Source organism: Sturnira hondurensis, unplaced genomic scaffold (genome assembly GCF_014824575.4).
Source record: "Sturnira hondurensis isolate 20B ecotype Veracruz unplaced genomic scaffold, ASM1482457v3 Scaffold0002425, whole genome shotgun sequence".
Lineage (NCBI taxonomy): Eukaryota > Metazoa > Chordata > Mammalia > Chiroptera > Phyllostomidae > Sturnira > Sturnira hondurensis.
Genome location: NW_028075056.1, coordinates 5,851 through 25,929, shown reverse-complemented (window position 1 = coordinate 25,929; position 20,079 = coordinate 5,851). Strand labels below are relative to the sequence as shown.

At 37.7% G+C, this 20,079-nt stretch overlaps 3 protein-coding genes across 3 annotated transcripts; all 3 read left to right on the top strand.

The window, feature by feature from the left end:
* Positions 1–5: 5 nt before the first annotated feature.
* On the top strand, positions 6–693 carry LOC118982844 (olfactory receptor 1030-like; the record flags this gene model as incomplete). The annotated part of the gene is made up of 2 exons (XM_037040007.1): positions 6–235; positions 456–693. Coding segments are annotated over 2 exons (468 nt in total), but the record flags the coding sequence as incomplete, so codon positions are not given.
* A 9,232-nt stretch (positions 694–9,925) lies between these two features.
* Positions 9,926–10,894, top strand: LOC118982846 (olfactory receptor 5M11). Its single transcript, XM_037040009.1, has one exon. It carries the CDS (start codon positions 9,926–9,928, stop codon positions 10,892–10,894), a length of 969 nt encoding a protein of 322 aa, XP_036895904.1.
* Positions 10,895–18,731: 7,837 nt separating this feature from the next.
* Positions 18,732–19,679, top strand: LOC118982845 (olfactory receptor 5M10). The gene has a single exon (XM_037040008.1). It carries the CDS (start codon positions 18,732–18,734, stop codon positions 19,677–19,679), a length of 948 nt encoding a protein of 315 aa, XP_036895903.1.
* The last annotated feature ends 400 nt before the right edge of the window (positions 19,680–20,079 follow it).

The window sequence follows — 20,079 nt, the reverse complement described above, 5'->3', positions numbered from 1 at the left end:
GTCTGGTCCAGACCATCCTGATGCTTCGTCTCTCCTTCTGTGGACCCAATGAGATCAACCACTTTTACTGTGCAGACCCACCTCTGTTAGTCCTTTCCTGCTCAGATACTTATGTCAAAGAAATGGCCATGTTCGTGGTGGCCGGTTCCAACCTCACCTGCTCTCTCACCATGATTCTTATCTCCTACATTTTCATCTTCACAGCCATTTTGCGTATTCGCTCTACTGAGGGGAGGCGCAAGGCCTTCTCCACCTGCGGGTCCCACCTGACAGNTCAACCACTTTTACTGTGCAGACCCACCTCTGTTAGTCCTTTCCTGCTCAGATACTTATGTCAAAGAAATGGCCATGTTCGTGGTGGCCGGTTCCAACCTCACCTGCTCTCTCACCATGATTCTTATCTCCTACATTTTCATCTTCACAGCCATTTTGCGTATTCGCTCTGCTGAAGGGAGGCGCAAGGCCTTCTCCACCTGCGGGTCCCACCTGACAGCTGTCACTGTCTTTTATGGGACACTGTTCTGCATGTATCTGAGGCCCCCTTCAGAAACATCTGTAGAGCAGGGTAAAATTGTAGCTGTGTTTTATATCTTTGTGAGTCCTATGTTAAATCCTTTGATCTATAGCCTGAGGAACAAAGATGTTAAAGAAGCAATTAGGAAAGTTATCAAAAATAAATTGTTTGCTAAGTAAAGTAGGTATTTCGATGGTAGCTGTACAATATATCTTTATTGTCTAATGAAGTAATGAACACTTTCAATGAACTAATTGGTCTTTCATATAGTTACCATATGGAACTTGGAAAGATGTGCCAAATTATTTGCTAGCATTTACACAACCATATTAGTAAATAATAAAAATAATAGTGTGTAGAAATTCAAAGACAATACCGGAAGGCATTGTTATTGCTCTGTAAAGTCAATAAAGAACAGGTAATACCATCTATGATCTCTTACTGGTACACAGTTATAAAAGGCAGAATTATCAAATGATGCCATGGCAATGAGCATTTGTTAGATTTTTAGAGTGGTTAGTAATTTTGAAACTACTTTCCAGAAACTTGTTAACCATGACAGATGAGATTTGATTTCTATTGCAAAGAAGATCTTTGGGTGTGTCAGACTTTTTGCTCTAAGAATAAAATGTCCCATTTTCTTTAGAAGTTTTTTTTAAACCAGCATATATTCCCATCACAAAACAGGTTTTGTGTTTTTATTAAAATGTTTTATCCTGTACTATTTCCAACATACAGTCCAAACTATAAAAATAATAGAAAGCCCTCCTGTGTAAGACTAACCAATCATTATTAAGTCTTCATACACTGCCACTTTTGTTTCAATTTTTTTCAGTCTCAGATATTCTAAAATTGAGTCTTTCTTGCCTGATTCTCTCCTTCTCCCCATTTCTTGCATTAAACTTTAATATGAAGTTCATATTTCTTACTCATGTTGAGTTTTCTCACTTGTTAGTATTTCTGAATTCAGAGAATTATATTAGTTTTTAGATTTAAAATGATATAAATAAAACCTCTCCATATATTTATTTTTATTTATATATTATGTATATTTTGTGCAATTTATTTTAGTTTCACTGTGCATTGTTATACTTATCTTCTCTGAATCATGCATTAGACTTATTTATGCTGACTTAGACTTTTCTTTCTTTTAGTTTTTGTTTTATTTTATATTATTTTATTTATTTCTTTTAGTTGTTCAAGTACAGTTGATTTAACACTTTCATAGATATATACAGCATAGAAAAAAGTAGGTTTACAGCTGTGAGTACAGTGTTGATTAAGCTGTTATAATAATCATAACCTGTATGTCTTTTTCCATATGAACAACTGGAAACCTACTTTTGCCCCACTTTATAGCCTCTGTCAATATATACATGTGCCACAATATATTTATCTATTCTACTATTTTGGGGCAGTTACATTTTTTCGGCTCATGATATGAAAAGCCAGCAATAAATTTTTCAGTGAAATTCTGAGTGTTTTCCTGTCCAGGAGATCCTCTCATGGACATATCTAATGTAGTTTCTAAGTCAGGAGACATGAGCTTTTACTGGATGTAGCCAACTGATAAATTACTTTATCAATTTACACTCCTGCAAATAACGTGTGTAACAATAGAGTCCCCTTTACTGCACATTTTTGTCACCACAATATATTGTCAAAGTTTTAAAATATCTTCCAATATGATGTTGAAAAATGTATTCTCATTTATTGATTATGTTTTTGAGTCACAATTACAGGAGAAGTTAAGTATTTTTAAATGTGTGATGCTAATTGAAGATTTTTTCTTTTCTTTAGTTGTATGTCCGTATTCTTTGTTCACATTTCAGCTGTGTTACTTCATATTTATTCTCTCTATGTGTAGTTACTCCTTCTGTATTTTGTGCTAGGTACTAATCTTTTAATGATCTATGCAATGCTCGTATCTTCAACCTGTTTGTAGTTTGAATTTTATTTTTATGCATGATACATTTGGTGGTGGAAATAAATACAGTTTTTAATTTCAGTGTTCCTTTGTAAAATGTATTAATCTTTTAATGGTTGTGTTTTGAATGTCTGGTCTAAACAATTCTTTCCTATTATAAAGACATCTTATTTCTTTATTTTTTAAAGCTTTGCTTTTTCATGCTTAAGTCTTTATTTTTCCTGCTATCATAAATATTCCAACATATACTCTAATCCCCTTCTCAATAAAACCAATTAATTTTCAATTGTTTGAATACTCATACCTTTCTCATTAAATTTTTACTGCAAGCTCTGTTATGTTTTGAGTTTTCATATGTGTATCCATCTGCTTTTGGGTTCTTTATCCACTCCTTTCATCAATACAAGCTACTGGATAGGAATAGCTTTACCACCCGTCATCTAGAAGCCTGAAACAGTAGAATATTTTCCTGAAAGATCTGTGACAGAAGATACTGCTGCCTGGGGAAGTGGGGTCCTTGTGCTGTCACAAGGAGAGCAGGTCAGGAGACCCACAAAGGAGACTGAGGTGTGAGAAGATTTATTCAGGTGGAAATAGAAGGCAGCCGTGTCCCATCTCCACCTGTCATGTCATGGAAAAAGTCCAACTGTGTCTTCAGCAAGGCCCAAACAAAGGCCAGTGTCCAGAGTTTCTGCTTCATACTGAGGCTTAGTCATTTGGAGCCTGCAGGCAGTCTCTAAGCACTCTCAGTCCTCATCCAGGTAGCTTTGCACTGGTTCCTACTATGCTGTTGTACCCAGGCTCCTGCCTTAGTCTGCATTTGGAGTCCCCATGGCTGCCAGCTGTGTGGCTGCTAGACTTGCATAGTTACTGTGGAGAGAACACATGGATGAGTGGGGCAAGTGTGGGTGAGAGAGAAAGAAGGGGTGAGAGAGGGCTTTTTTGTCAAGCTGAGTTATAGTATCTTGGATTGGGACTGACCTGGCATTTTTCCAAAATAACCAATCAAGTACTCAAGATTTCATGGGCTTCTGACAGATCCGCCTCCCGACCAATCCATAGTTTACCCAGGCTAGACTGATAGTTCTCTATGGCCAAGCAATTCTCCCTGCATCATTTTGACTTCTATTGCATGTGTGCTTACCTCTCCTGCTCCCACAGCAATCTAGCACTGGATGGGGGAAAGGAGAGGTGTTCATATGTGGCGGGAAAAGGCTGTGATCCCCTGAAGTGTGTGAATCCGTAGCATTCTGGTGAAACAAACAGGCTTATGCTTCCTGGTTGATTATGCCTAATAATGTCTGATCCCACTCGCCTCCTTTCTTCTTAATAACTAGTTAACTACCTATGATAACAATACCTTCAAAATGAATAGAGGTATCCATATTCTCTCCAGAGTGTATTTTTATGATTTCTTCAAAAGGCACATGAAACCATCTTAATTGATACAATATAGTGTCTGTGAGAATGAGAAATTAAAATATTTATTGTCTTTATTTGGTCCTGTATTTACTCTCTTATTGTGGCAATCACTCTCACAATTATTCTTTACTTATGGTTTTACCTATTTTGTAAGGTGTCATCAGTTCTGGGTACCTTGGTTATTCTTTCTTTCTTATCCAAACTGGCCGATTCCCAGGCCAGAAGTGCCACATCCTGAATAAGCATTTACAGGGGAAGCAGCAGCAGAGGTGAGGTGCTGTTGCAAGTGGTACATTTCCTGCTGGGCAATTGGAACACCCATCCGTATCATGGCATCCTCCTGGTCATCTTGGGCATTTCCTCCTAAGTACACAATATTCCCACCTGGAAAACAAAGATAACTGTGAGGATTAACTGAGGTAGTGCTTATAAAGTGCTAAGCCTAGTGCTTAGCACATATTAAATGCTTGCCTCCTATAATAATTACTAATATTCTATCTTCTTTCTTGTGGTTTCTTAAACCAATTAGTCACCCATCCCATTTATCTCCTCACATTTTTTAAGATATAAGGACACAAGCTCAATAAAATACAAAGTTACCTGTGAGGGGATAACCAAAACTTTTTTTAAGATCTAAATTTCAGTTATTTATTTTTTAGAGAGAAAGAAAAGGAGGGAGGAAAAGAGGGAGAGAAACAACAGTGTGTGAGAGAAACATTGATTGGTTGCCTTTCACACACCCCAGCTGGGGGCCTGGTTCACAACCCAGGGATGTGCCCTGACCAGGAATCAAACTGGCCACCTTTCAGCTTTTTTATTCACAGAATTAAGTGCACATTGCACTTTCTTTAAGTTATTCAGCAAGTGTTTATCGATCAACTATTATTTCCCAGGACCTGTGCTAGATGTGAAGGGTTTTACAAACCCTTGCTCATAAGGGTTTGCAATTTGATGGTGGCAAGAGAAACACTAGCAGGTAGTGAAAACAGAGTGTGCTAGATAGGACAGGGTAAGAGTGCTACAATGCATGGAAGACAGAGGTCCAATCCAGTTCTGTGGAAGCAGTGAACGCATCTTGTGAGAAGAATTCAATCTGAGACTTTTCTAGTGCTAGCGCCAACTTGATTCTGAAGAGAATAAGGAAATTACTGACTGAAGGATTCTAAGAGAGTTTTTTTAAGATTTATTTATATTTTTACTTATTTTTAGAGAGAGGGGAAAGGAGGGAGAAAGAGAGGGAGAGAAATGTCAATGTGTGGTTGGCTCTCACAGGCCCCCATCTGGGGACCTGGCCCTCAACCCAGGCATGATGAAGGAAGGAAGGGTAAACTGTGATGAGAGTATGAGGAACAAGAGCCACCTACAATTGAAAAAGCAGTCCACTTTGTATGTGAAGACAGGCATTCAATCCTACGTGGTCATTTACTAGCTATGAAGCACTGCATACGTGTCATTGCTATTATTTTGATGGAGCCTCAGTTTATGTAGCTCGAAGGTCAGGAGAGAGTCCCTATTTCTCAGGGTCATTCGGAGGAGCCTATCAAATTACCTTCATGAAAGTTGTCTCATAGGAAGTGCTCACCAAAGTGTTTGGCCAAAGAGCCTGTTTGTTTCATCATCTTGTTCCTAGCAGGCTCTACTCAAGACAGCAGTGTTCATGAGAAGACATTTTTAAGAGCTGCGGAATTCAAAAGGAGACACAGATTGAAAAAATTGGAAAAGCAGACCCTCATTGAAATATAAGATGGTGTCTTCTGTGTCTTACACAGAAGTCTTAGGACAAATGGTGAATTTAAAATTATAGAAAATAGGACTGGGGCATCTGATCCCATAGTGTTTCAATTAAGCCCTGGAGGAGCGATTCCCAATGCAACACTCATTGCTGATACTTTTCAGTCCGTCTGAGATTTGCCTTAGGAGCAGGCCTCTCCACATTTGGGTATAAATATAGTTACAGTTTACAGCTTAGAGAGGCAAGAAACTTCCTAAATTAGAGGTTGAGAAACCAGGTGCCTATCAGAATTAGAAGTAAGCCTTGGTGTTTTTACTGTTCTTGTTTTGAGTTCGAAGGAAATTGTATGAAAGTCTCCAACTCGGGCCCATAACTCACATGCATTGTACATCTTTAAAAATCAGATTTTTTTCTGACTTTGCAAAATACTGTGCTAATAATTTTGAGTCATAGCTGTGAATGAGGACATGTTGTGGGCAAAGAAGCAGCAAGGGGAGGTCAGCTATAAAGACTTAACTCTATTTTTTTGCCACACTCATTACTTGCCTGCTTTATGTAATTTTTACAAATACTTTAAATGATTTAATCCTATTTTATTACTCTTGACCATTGCATTTTCCATTGTACAGCTTGGAAAACTATGATAAGACAGGGTAAGTACCTTGCAACTCTCATGGAATTCATAAATAATAAATCCAGAATCAGAATCACTAAATGGAATTGGATTCCTGAAATTCTGACTTTCTACAAAGTAAAGTATTGACTTGTTAGACATCATGTTACAGCAGCCCTGGCATAACCTAATTACATTTATTTATTTTGAAAAAATTGTGACTGAGCACATGTTACCCAAGTTTACAGAGTAATTTGGTGACAGAGCCAGATATAGGTTCCAGACTCATTCAGAACCTTTGCTTGATGGAATTCTACAAACACTGAGCAACAGCTTAATGAGTAGCTTAGTGCCCCCTTGTCATGAGCATCTGATCATAAGGGCTGCTTGCTGACGAGTTAGGCCTTAGTGTGGACCTGTAATGGGGGCAGATCTACTCAGGTTGCATGTGCCAGGTTTATACAAGACATTCTGCTGGCCCTTATGTTCACCCCTCACTCCAGAACCTTATTGTGCACTTTTCCCTTCCTTAGAGATGCTCTCTTGAGCTGATATTATTTGTTGACTACTTGCCTCTAAACATTTTACAATTTGAATTTTAATAATTTAATCTTCTTAATTATTTGTAAGAACATTTCTGTGGTAGAGTGAAGGAGAAGAGGACAAAGAGGAAGAGCTGGAGGCAGCCCCATTCACTCTTCTTCTTCCTGTGAACAGAAAAGTTATTTTGAAAACAGATTAAGAGTAGGCAACTTTTTTTCTTCTGTAATTCCCAATGGCATAGAATTTACATATGTCCCTGAGGACAAAATACAAATGTACTTCAGTCAGGTGTTTTTTCTGTATCTCCTCATTTCTAGTGAGTGAGAAAATTTTATTTACAAAGCTTTTTAAATGAATGATAGACTTGTTTCTTAAAAATGATGGGTTATTATGTTTATGGTATGCACCTTGCACATATTCCTTATCTCCACTTTTACAAGCAAAAGTAGAAAAGTCATATTTCCCCCTGTGAATGTCTATGACAAATTTAACTTTGGTTCACCCTATTGCCTCAAAATATGTACCTGAAATTCTTTCTGTTTCAGTGGCAGAGTTGGAACCTCAACTACTTTCAGAGACAACAGGCTTATCGAAATTTCTGTTGATCTTTCTGAACAATATTTTACAGACATGTTATTGGTGCAAAATAATCAAGAAAGGCAAATATTCTGCTCACTGCACACACATGCAAGGACATTTTCAGGCATGAGATGAAGGTTTTCTAATTCGTAGCTTTCTACTGTCTCTGAGCTGCTGAGTCATATTCCTTCAAGTAGAGGCTCTCAGCCATGAACTAGGAAATCCCCAAGTTCCTTGTTCAGAAGATGTTCACATTTCCCTTTGGCATAACACAGGGAGCCAGAGCAGCTCCGCTTGTCTTTCTCTTTAAAAACACACTATTCATAAACTTTTTTTCCTTTCTCCACTTATCAGCACTTCTGCTCTACTTCAACTGGATGCTTGTGGATCCCTCACCTATCACTGAGGTTGTGAATCAGAACTATCTCAGATCTCCTAGCCAGTCAGTGAATAGTCCTTCTGCAAATGATGAACCCCTTAGTCCAATTTCTTGCCGGTTTTAGAGATTAAAAATTTCAATATCCTGATCTTTTTTCCTTCAGTTTTCTATGTTCATGTAACCACCAACTATTCTCTCTCTGGGATTTCCTGGGTTCAGGAGAATATGAAAATATCTCCGAAGCCACCCTGCAGCTGTCGACAAATCTGTATGCTGTTTTCAGAGTATTTCCTGCTAGATGCTTCTTGAAGACTTGTGCCTTCTGATGGCTGCTATTCTCCAGTGAAGGTCATTGATATTTTTGTATGGAAAACATAGTTAAAGATGAATGAAGTGAAAGATTTGCATTTTAGGAAACTGGGATTTTCTGCCCTCCTCTGCATAAACCCTGCACGCATCACTAGCAGTCCAAAAAAAGACCACATTTGTTATCTTAGCATTTGCTCTTTATCCTTCCTAGAACAGCCTTCTTAAAATGACGTTAACTCTCACTCTCTTTCTCCTTCAGTTGGTTGGTACAATAGTCACCTTTCCTTATGTTTCTTTGCTGATGCTATTTTCTAATTTGATCACTTTCTACAAACTTTATTTTCCTTATTTTTCTCTATAACAGTGCCATTGAAACACTACAGTAATATCTGTATCTGCCCACTAGAAGGCAATGCCAGAAGGGCATAGGTTTTTGAAGTCTTTGTTCATTTTGTATCTACAGTGCCTAGTCACAAGCTATGCCGGGTATCCATAATTACTTGTTATGTGAACTTTTAATTTGGTGTTCATAATGGTTTGAGAGGGAGAGAGAATAGATGTTATAATCCTCCTTATATTGGAAAAATTAAGTAACCCGTGGTTAAGGATAATTATATGTTATGAATAATTATTATTGGTATACTCTACAAATGTTCATTGAGTATTTACTATTCTGGGTAAAAGAGATGTATCTGTCACTGTCCTTCTAAAGTGTTTACTAAAGCAAGTTTTAGTGACTTTTAAAATCAGGCAAGCATTGGGCAGGTTTAAAATGCTCAAGTATGACAGAAAGAGGGAAACTTAGAGCAACTCGAGAGAAAGGAAGAGGAGATTCAGCACTGTTCGTGACATGTAAGAGAGGTAGAAAGCCATATAAATTGTAATGCTTCAGGTCAATACAAGTTGTGACTAATTACTACCTATGCAAAACTGATTTCTTTTCCTATAGCATTGCTCTGGACCGTCCTCAAAATACTGTGTGAGTACTGCTTTGATTTGACTCTTCATCGTTTACTTATTTACCATCTGTTTATGGCACCACTGTGACAGTGCCTTTCTGAATTGTGATTATGGAAACATGTGCCTTAGAATCTTCTGGATAATTCTTAAATATGAAGGCTCAAGTATCTCACAGCAGACTTTCTGAAAGAAACTTTCTTTAATTTTCTTGATAAACAAGTTTTTCAAGTAATTGCTTAAAAAGGGCTTAATTCTCCTGAGGATACAACATCACGGAGAGCATGGGGAGGGATATAGAAGATGAGTAAAACATTGCATGCAATTCATTCTTTCATGCTCACACCGTTTCTTTTCTTTTTCAGTCCGGTATATAAATCTGTGCTTAGAAGCCAAAAATGAACTAAACTTTGTCCCTACCCCTGAAGAACTAATATATGAGTAGAAAGTAGATGTATTATGGTCACATGATGTGCTACAAAAGAAATTAGTGGTATGTAGGGTAGACTGGAAGAGGAAGGCAAAGAGATGAGTTCAAGTTCATGTATGAGAGAAGTGGTATGAGAAATGTTTCATGAAAAACTGGCCTTTAAACTGGGCCTTATAGGATGAGTAGGGTTTGAGAGGCAAAAACTAGTTCACGAAGATAAGGGGTATGTATGGATATGTGGGTATAAGTTGTACATATTGATTTAAATATGGATTTTAGTATAGATATGTATAGGTATAGCTATAGGTATAAGTGTAGATAAAAGAAATATAACAGTATAAAATTTAAAGGCAAGAAATATAAATGGCTTAGCAGAAGTACCAAGTTTGTTTATTGTTGTATTCATTTTGAAGGACATGAATTTTGGAGAAAAATCATTTCAATAACCAGTACCGCGATCTCCATCTTCCTGTCTGCCCTATTTCCATTTGTTTCAAGTTCAGGCACAGACTCTCAGAAAATGCCTATCACTAATGACACTGAAATAACAGAATTCGTTCTCCTGGGGCTCACAGGTCGCCCCGAACTCCAGCCTCTCCTTTTTGTGCTGTTTCTGGTGGTGTACCTGGTCACTCTCTTGGGCAACCTGGGCATGATAGTGTTGATCAGACTGGACTCCCGCCTTCACACGCCCATGTACTTCTTCCTCACTAACCTAGCCTTTGTTGACCTGTGCTATACCTCCAATGCCACCCCGAAAATGCTGACTAATTTCCTCTCAGAGAAGAAGACGATCAGCTTTGCTGGCTGCTTTACACAGTGTTACATTTTCATTGCCCTCCTCCTCACTGAGTTTTACATGCTAGCGGCCATGGCCTATGACCGCTACGTGGCCATATGCAACCCTCTGCGCTACAGTGTGAAAATGTCCAGGCGGGTGTGCATCTGCTTGGTCACATTTCCTTATGTCTATGGCTTCTCAGATGGCCTGTTGCAGGCCATCCTGACCTTCCGCTTGACCTTCTGTAGATCCAACGTCATCAACCACTTCTACTGTGCTGACCCACCACTCATTAAGCTCTCCTGCTCTGACACTTACATCAAAGAGCATGCCATGCTGATATCAGCGGGCTTCAATCTCTCCAGCTCCCTCACCATCGTCCTGGTGTCCTATGCCTTCATCATTGCTGCCATCCTCAGGATCAAATCGGCAGAGGGAAGGCACAAAGCATTCTCCACCTGTGCTTCCCACATGATGGCTGTTACCCGATTTTATGGGACACTCTTCTGTATGTATGTAAGACCACCAACAGATAAGACTGTTGAGGAATCCAAGGTAATAGCCGTCTTCTACACCTTTGTAAGTCCGGTGCTCAATCCACTGATCTACAGTTTGAGGAACAAAGATGTAAAGCTGGCATTGAAGAATGTCCTCAGACAAAATGTGGTCACGAAGAGGGCAATGCCTCCACTTTCCAATAAACCATAACTCTAAACCTTTGGCTCAAATGTCTGCATCTTGATGATGAGTTTGGCGTTCTTTATGGGTATATTTTAAGTCGCTCATGTACAAGCTTCAGGTCTGGGGTAAAAATGTACAAGCTTCAGGTCTGGGGTAAAAATGAGCTGCACTTGTTAGTCTCCTCCCTTGCCCCTCAATGTGTGGTTCTTGGACTAGCAGCAACAGCATTACCTTGAGTTTTTTGTAAAAAATGTGACATCACATTCTGCACTTCAGACCTACCACATCCAAATCTGTGCTTTAACCTCACCCTGGATGCTTTGGAGACATGTCAAATTTGAGGGGCGGTGCCCTCAGTGGCACTTCCTTCCTTCCACAACCTGGAACACTGGTGTGCTCTTGTTGTGTATAGTAGTAGAAAAAAGAAACATGCTTTCAGCCCAGTGCCTTGAATTTCTTCTGTTTTTATTGCCATCTGTCTTTGAGAAACACACCTTTCTGTACTTCTCTGCTGACTCGCTAAGCAAAATCAAAACTACATGTCATAACAGGGGTTTCTGTTTCTCATNCTACCACATCCAAATCTGTGCTTTAACCTCACCCTGGATGCTTTGGAGACATGTCAAATTTGAGGGGCGGTGCCCTCAGTGGCACTTCCTTCCTTCCACGACCTGGAACACTGGTGTGCTCTTGTTGTGTATAGTAGTAGAAAAAAGAAACATGCTTTCAGCCCAGTGCCTTGACTTTCTTCTGTTTTTATTGCCATCTGTCTTTGAGAAACACACCTTTCTGTCCTTCTCTGCTGACTCGCTAAGCAAAGTCAAAACTACATGTCATAACAGGGGTTTCTGTTTCTCATGCATGTGCTTGTGTAACGGTGGATGTGGGAATGGGTAGAGGGAGGGCTAGAATGAGCATTCGTTCCTAGACATGAGTTTTTGGATCGAGTTTGTGGTCTCTGAGATATGAGATTTTACTTCTCTCCTCTGAATTGCAACACTGGATCCATAAACTCTGGTCTACGGAAAGAACGAATGCTTTCTATTACAGTAGGATTGGAAAATTTAGATTTTATTCTGCTTTACTTCCCTGCGACTATTTTGTAACTACTAGTTTGTACTCTTAAAGCATATCAGAGAGAATGTAGCCAATGGTATTACAATTACTCTGTATGATGCCAGGTGGGTAGTGAAGATATTGGGGGGAACACTTTGTAAAATATGCGATTATCTAACAGCATACTGAACACCTGAAACCAATACAAAATAATATTGAAAGTAAAGTGTAATTGAAGAAAAATCTTTCTTAAAAAATTTAGATTTTGCTTGTGGTCACCTTTAATCTTCTTTTCTACTTTTTAAAAGTGAGTGTTTGGATTATTGATTTGAGTATTGCTTTATTTCTCATATATATTTTATATATTTCCATTAAACACTGCTTTACCTGAAAGCCACTAAGATTGATATTTTTCATCATTTAGTTTGCAATAGTGTCTTATCTATCCAGTGACTTTTTAACTTATATGTTATTTAGAAAATAGTGCTTACTTAGTAGAAACTTGGGATATAAAATATATTTTATTGTTATATACTTGTAATTTTATTTAATTGTCAGAGAATAGTAGCCTTATAATTTATTCTTAAAAATTTATTGAGTAGTATTTTTTCAAGGTTTTTTGAGATGTAATGGACATATAGCAAGGTGTAAGCTTAAAATGTAAGAGTGATGATTTGATATATGTATTATATTGTGAAATAACTGTCACAATAATGTTAGTTAACACATCTATCATCTCATATAATAGTAATTATTTTTTGTGGTGGTGAAAACATTTAAGATTCCCTGTCTTAGCACTTCTAACTATGTGAAACAGTATTCTTTGAAAAAAAATTCTCACCCAAGGATGTATTCACTGATTCAGTATTCTTGGTTGTAGTCTTCATGCCATACGTTAGATCTCTAGAACCTACTCATCTTCTAAGTGGAAGTTTGTACAATTTGATCAATATAACCCTATTCTTGTAACTCCCAGCCACTGCCAACCACCATTCAATTCTGTCTGAGTTTAGCTTTTTAAGATTTCAAATAAATGTGAGATCACACAGTACTTGTCTTCTGTTTCTTCCTAAAGTAGAATACAAAACTGCCTGATTATTAAAAGGGAGTGACATAGTAAAATATGTTTGTGTCTGCAAGAATTCATACATAGTTCCCTCCTCATAAACCTCATTGCCTATACTTTCAAAACAACTTGAGTTCCAATGATATAAATCAACATTAAGTTCTTTTAAATACCCAGCAATTCCGCTATTAGGAGTATATCCTAAGAACCTTGAAACACCAATCTAAAAGAACCTATGCACCCCGATGTTCATGGCAGCACAATTCACGATAGCCAAGAGTTGGAAGCGACCTAGATGCCCATCGGCAAATGACTGGATTAAAAAGCTATGGTATATTTACACAATGGAATTCTATGCTGCAGAAAGGAAGAAGGAACTACTACCCTTTGCAACATCATGGATGGAACTGGAAAGCATTATGCTGAGCGAAATAAGCCAGGCGGTGAAAAACAAATACCATATGGTATCACTGTTAACAGGAATCTAAACAAAACAAATAAGCAAGCAAAATATGACCAATGACACTCAAATACAGAACAGGCTGACAGGGTCCAGAGGGGAGAGGGGAGAGAATCATAGGGGAAAAGGGGATGGACTCACATGAACAAGTATAAAGGACACATGGACAATAACTAAGGGTGGTAGGTAGAAATGAGAGGGAGGTGGGGAGCATGGGGTGGGGGGTGGGCAAACTGTACTTGAACAATAATTAAATAAAAAATGATTTAAATAAAAGTAAAAAAAAGTTCTATTAAATAGTCAAGAAACCAATTTCAAAGTGTATCAAGAAATAAGGAGTATTCTTATGTTACTTTTTAGTGTTAAAGCACTAAAACCAAATATTCATGGATACTTGAGCAGATGTTATATGAAAATTACTTGTGGGTACATGAGAATGAAAAAGTGATATGTAAAATTGTATAACAATAGTTGTTAATACGGTTGTAGCAACAAATTTTATTAAATTCTTTTATAGAAAAGGAACATTCTAAATCAGAAATGTGTATACTCATTTAAGAAGAAAATCTGTTTTGAGAAGACAAAGTTAATGTTAAAAATAATGGAGTTATAAATACATACAATATTATGTTCTTTGTTGAAATAATAAAGCATATTGTTTTACATTTAAGATCTTATGTTTTTTGTTGAAATAATAAAGCATATTGTTTTACATTTGGTACATAAAAGTGTACCAAATATATAGTGATTAAAAACCATCAAAATTAGAGATTTGAATTTCTTTTGAGGACATAATCAGCTTTCATTAAAGGAAACCTTATAATGATATATTGTATGAGAATAATTCATTTTCATATTCAGGAAATATATTGTAATGTAGCTCACTTTGTTTGTAAGAGCAGCTCAGTGATATTCAATATTGGGCAATTGGGTTGCTTGCTAATCTTGACTATTTTCAGTAATGCCCCAATGAATGTAGGGGTGCATATGTTATTTTGAATAAGCATTTTGTTTTTTTCAGGTCTATTCCCAGAAGTGAAATCACAAGTTGGGGGCACGTAGTAGGTAAAAGGAGGACAAGTGATTGTTGGGAAGCACTCTGTGTGGTTTCTGAGACTGCAGCCCCAGGAGAGCAAGTTCTAAAAGGGGCTGGTAAGTCTCCCTGGAAAAGCAGGTAATGCAGGTGGCAGACATGTCCCAACTCTAATGCTGAGGGTTTCTGTGGAAATCAGGCCTGATAAATACATCGTGTCCTTTGAAGCTTGTTCTGTTTTGTATAGCGTGGAGGCGGCTTTGCCCTCAAGTACCCCCTGTCCGCCATGGATGAAAGTAAACACCACTAAGACACGATCTGCTTGGGGAGGAGAGGTGGCCAGTTTCTCAGAGGAAAAAGGCTCTGAGCCTCTTCCTCCAGGGGCTTTTATTGGATTGTAATACACCGGAATATAGGGTGGCAAGGATCAAACAGTAGATAGCATTTCAAAGAAATCTGAGGGCTTAGTTTGAGTCAGAGTCTGTGAGGAAGGGGGTTTTGCAGAAACTTTAGGGTTTCCTGTTGGGACCCTTAACACATGAATGAAAGCACTCTTAGCAAAGTAGGTTTCACTAGATTTTTTAGGTATTCTTTCTTATGCCGAATTTCCCCAGATGGATCTGCTCTAGCAAGGCAAGGAGCTATACCCCCTCCCCATCAGAGTTTCAGGCTTAAGTGGATTAGAGCCAGGAATTGCTTCTCCCAGAGGACATGGGGACTCAGGCTATGTCACATAGCTGGGGGGCAAGGGTCCATTGCAGCTCCCAAGTCCTTCTATGATGGCCTCTCAAGTGAATGAGTCTGGGTTAGGTTGCCCCTCTCTGTGAGGAGTCTTACCTGCCTCTGACTTATGACCATGCTTTGGGGCAGGGAGAGGAAACTGAGGCAATATTTGCTACCAGAGACAAGCCTTTGTCTTCTGCAGCTCACATTCTGGAGGTCACTCACCCATCCTTAGCCATGGGAGGTAGTTACAATTCCTGAAACCAGGCAGAGCAGTCCCCAGCAGTGTAGCCCTGGTAATATAAACCAGATATTAAGTTCAAGACATGAGGAGTAAAGTATTTGTCCTATGAAACACGTCTTAAAGACCCTCTGGAGTCAGCATGACTCACAGGCCCTGACCTATGACAAATCTCTGTGTTCCTTCAATTATTATCTATAGATAATACCTGTTTTTGTATGATTACAGCCTTTTTGACTTTGTTTGATGAATTATGAATGTATGCTGTGTACACCTACATATACCATTCCCCATAAAAGCCATTTGGGAGAAGGGCTCGGCATGTTCTTTACTAGAAGTAATTGCCACCCATTTTCCCAAACTATCTTTTGCCCATTGTAAGTGCTTGCTTTCTCTGTGTAATATTAACTGACTTTAAATAAGGGGATTTACTTCTAAACTCTCTATTCTGTTCCATTGATCTATGGGTCTGTTTTTACGCCAGTACCATGTCATTTTGATGGCTAGGAGCTTATAGTATAGTTTGAATTTAATCCATGATGTAATTGTTAAAATTTGGGATGTGAAGAATGTGTTTGAAGGAAGTTCTAGCCTTCAGTGCTTGCCTGTGGACCTGTTTTACTTAACTTTGGAAAGAGACTCATGACATTGTACCTCTGTGTGTGTGTGTGTTTAGTTTTTACTGGAATCTTATTATTAAACAGTCATTGAATAATTTGATCTGCTGGGCTCTGAGGAAAGCAAAACTTAACTTCAAAATTTACAAAGGTAAATTGATTATAGTAAGAAGCAGACATTTTAATGCAATTTGAAAGATGTATGCAGCCGTGTAATCACAGTTTGTTATTAAGGCTGCTCTGTGGGTAGGGAGAGAGGGTGAGAATAAGGTACATAAAAACTCCCCAAAGCTCATTCTTCCTAACAAGATTCAGATATTTTTGCTCAAAGAAACACTCTTGGGATAGTTACAAGCTTTTGGTAATATCCAGAGTCCTGAAATGTTCACTTGACAACTTTTGTTAGTGTTCTCATTACTGTCATGGAGAAACAGGTTTTGGGGGAATCACTACTTTGCCATCCTGGAAGTTATCTTCCTCTCAGTAGGGAGGTTTTGTTTTTGAGATTCATTTTAGTTGTATCATTTGTCTTTTAAAAGCATTTACTGCTGATTAGTATTCAATTATAGGGGTATTTCACTATATTTAAATGTATGTCTCTACCAATATACATTTGAGTTTCTTTGTGGGCGGGTCTTCTTTTCTTTTGGAGAGATACTTCATATTTACTGGGCAATCATTTTATAAAGAATTATAAGTTTTTATGTAATTTTATAAAAAATAGTCAGTTTTCCAAAGCATTTGAATCATTTTATATTCCATCAAGTGATTTATTGTGAGTGTTTCAATTTGTTGACCTTGTTCTATTTTTATTATCTATTTAAAAAATTCTTGCCATTGATGTGGATGTGAAGTGGTATCCTATTGTGGTTACAATAGGCATTTCTTTAACAATTATGGATGGATGTTGAAATTCTCTTCATGTTTAGTGGCTGTTCATCTATCTTTTTAATAAATTGTTTATTTTAGTTCCTACTTAGACTTTTAAAAACTGGGCTGATTAGTTTATTGTGCAGAACCTTCATGTATTCTGAATACGAGACCTTGGTCATAATTATTCAATGTGGACATTGTTTTTTAGTCTGTGGCTCTCCTAGTTTTTCTGCTCCTCACATCTCCCAACTACTGTACCTTCCTCCTCCTCACTCATCTTAGATGGACCTCGTCTCACTCTTTATAGAGAATCATCAAGCTTTCTGATGGGAACTTCCTGTTCTTTACTACACTAAAACTGCAAAACTTATTTTCCCATACTTTTTTCTTCCCTAGTATTAAAAGTGATAGTTAAATTCTGTGCATGTGCTAAAAAGCCTATGCACAGTATCAGCAGTGTGTAGAGGTGTTAGGTATAGGTAAATGTCCTCAAAGGACAATCAAGTTCCCAAAGCATAAAATTAAAAATTTTCTCTTGAGGAACAAAGACTATTTTAATTGGTTTTTAAAATTATTTAAAAGATACCCTAGATAATATTCTTAAGAAATACACTATAAATCTTCCTGCTTTGTTTTTACAAAATATTGTAAGTCATCTATTACAGGTAGGTCATCTTCTACATTTGTTCACAAAAATATGTTTTGTTATTTGGGGTGGAAATTAGTATCTCACTAACGTGGGAGAAAAGTACACCTGAAAACATCCTGCCTCCATTTCCTTCATACTACTTGCTTCTAAATGACATTATGTTATACATCTTTGTCTCTGTGTTTAATTCTCTTATAATATATGCTCTGTGAAGATGAGGAATAGATTTTATGCTATCAACCCAGAACCTAGAACAGAAATATATCAAAATTTTTCAGTGTACATGAATAAATGAGTGGGTTAATTTATGAAAGTGAGAACAATTCTTTATTCTGTAACTTCTTAGCCATTTATAAGGAGATATGTTTCACTAACTCAATGTCCTCTACATAACATAAAATCAGACAACTGGATTTTCAAATGAAAAATACTAGATTGAATATTTATATGTTATTTTGTATCTGAAACTATAAGCTATCGGAACTGGAGGGACCCTAGAAAATTAACTTCTATTATTTGTTCAGTTGAATGATGCTAAGTTGCTGTTTTTCATACCTGATTTTCATTCCTTTGGCTTTATTTTTTCAAGATATTTGAAAACATATCATATATGGAGTTTTCAAAAATAGATATAAATGTAAGGAGATATATATATATAATATGCAATATTGTTACATTATACATATAATATATAATGTAATTATATATACATATATAATCACATGCATATGAGAGAGAGAATGTATGTGTCTATTTGGTGTATTGAGAGGAAGAGAGAGACAACATAGAGATACAGGGTAAATATATTTATGTAGACACTCATGTACTTTTAAAAAGATTGTATTTATTTATTTTTATTAGAGAAGGGGAGGGAGGGAGAAAGAAAGGGAGGAAACATCAATGTGTGATTGCCTCTGGAGCCCCCCCCCTCCTGGGGACCTGGCCTGCAACCCAGGCATATTCCCTTTGTTTCTCAGGCTGGCACTCAATCCACTTAGCCATTTCAGCCAGGGCAACACTCATGTATTTTTGGAAAAGAGAAATTTTCCAATAATGACTAAATTAATAAGTAAGTATAAGGTGGATAAAATAAATGTAGAATCCTTCACTTTTCTTTGTTACTTTTAGTTATCAAAGGATAAGAAAATGTCTGTCCAAAACCACACTACAGTGGCAGAATTCATTCTCTTGGGACTCACAGACAACCCAGTACTAGAGAAGATCCTGTTTGGGGTGTTTCTGGTGATCTACCTAATCACGCTGACAGGGAATCTGTGCATGATTGTGCTGATCAAGACCAATTCCCACCTCCAAACCCCCATGTATTTCTTCCTTAGCCACCTCTCCTTTGTAGACATTTGCTATTCTTCCAACATTACCCCAAATATGCTGTACAATTTCCTCTCAGGCCAGAAGACCATCTCCTATGCTGGATGCTTCTCGCAGTGTCTTCTCTTCATTGCCTTGGTGATCACTGAGTTTTACATCCTTGCCTCAATGGCATTGGATCGCTACGTAGCCATCTGCAGCCCTTTACATTATAGTACCAGAATGTCCAAGGACACTTGTACCTCTCTAGTCACGGTATGTTATGTTTTTGGCTTCCTTAACGGACTCTCTCAGGCACTGCTGACCTTTCACTTGTCCTTCTGTGGCTCCCTTGAAATCAATCATTTCTACTGTGCAGATCCTCCCCTTATAATGCTGGCCTGCTCTGACACCCATGTCAAAACAATGGCAATGCTGGTGGTGGCTGGATTTACTCTCTCAAGCTCTCTCTGCATCATTCTCCTGTCCTACCTTTTCATTCTTGCAGCCATCTTGAGGATCCGTTCTGCCGAAGGCAGGCACAAAGCCTTCTCTACCTGTGGTTCCCACCTGACAACAGTCACTATATTTTATGGGACCCTCTTCTGCATGTACTTAAAGCCCCCGTCTGAAAGGTCTGTAGAGGAGTCCAAAATAATTGCAGTCTTTTATACTTTTCTGAGCCCAATGCTGAACCCATTGATCTATAGTCTAAGGAACAAGCATGTGATCCATGCCCTGCAACAGATGATGAGAGGAAACCTCTTCTGTAAAAATGCAGTTTAGTCATCTGTTCATTGTAATGAGTAAGTGTCTGTGGTGAGACAGGGACTCTCTTCAAAGGACAAACCTACAGCTCTACAGTTATTTTTTGTTTATTGTAATGAACTCTCAATGACATTTGGTGATTTCTTGTTAAGATTTGTAACTTTAAGGAAATTATTCTCATAAAACTGTAACATTGAAGTTGAAAATGTTTTATTTAGCAGAGAACTTTTGATAACAAATGGGTGATATTTAATAACTCCATCCAATACTTTACTATCTTAACTTACTTGGCGGTAAATACTGTAATTCACTTTGATGGGAATATTGGAAACCCATTTGCTCTGAATTATATAATCTTGAAAGCCATGGTGAGTTATACATAAGGTGATTAGTTTTACACTTGTATTTGAAAAATTAT

Bases quoted from the DNA above. Each gene is read 5' to 3' on its own strand.
- LOC118982846 (XM_037040009.1), top strand. From the start codon at position 9,926: ATGCCTATCACTAATGACACTGAAATAACAGAATTCGTTCTCCTGGGG.
- LOC118982845 (XM_037040008.1), top strand. From the start codon at position 18,732: ATGTCTGTCCAAAACCACACTACAGTGGCAGAATTCATTCTCTTGGGA.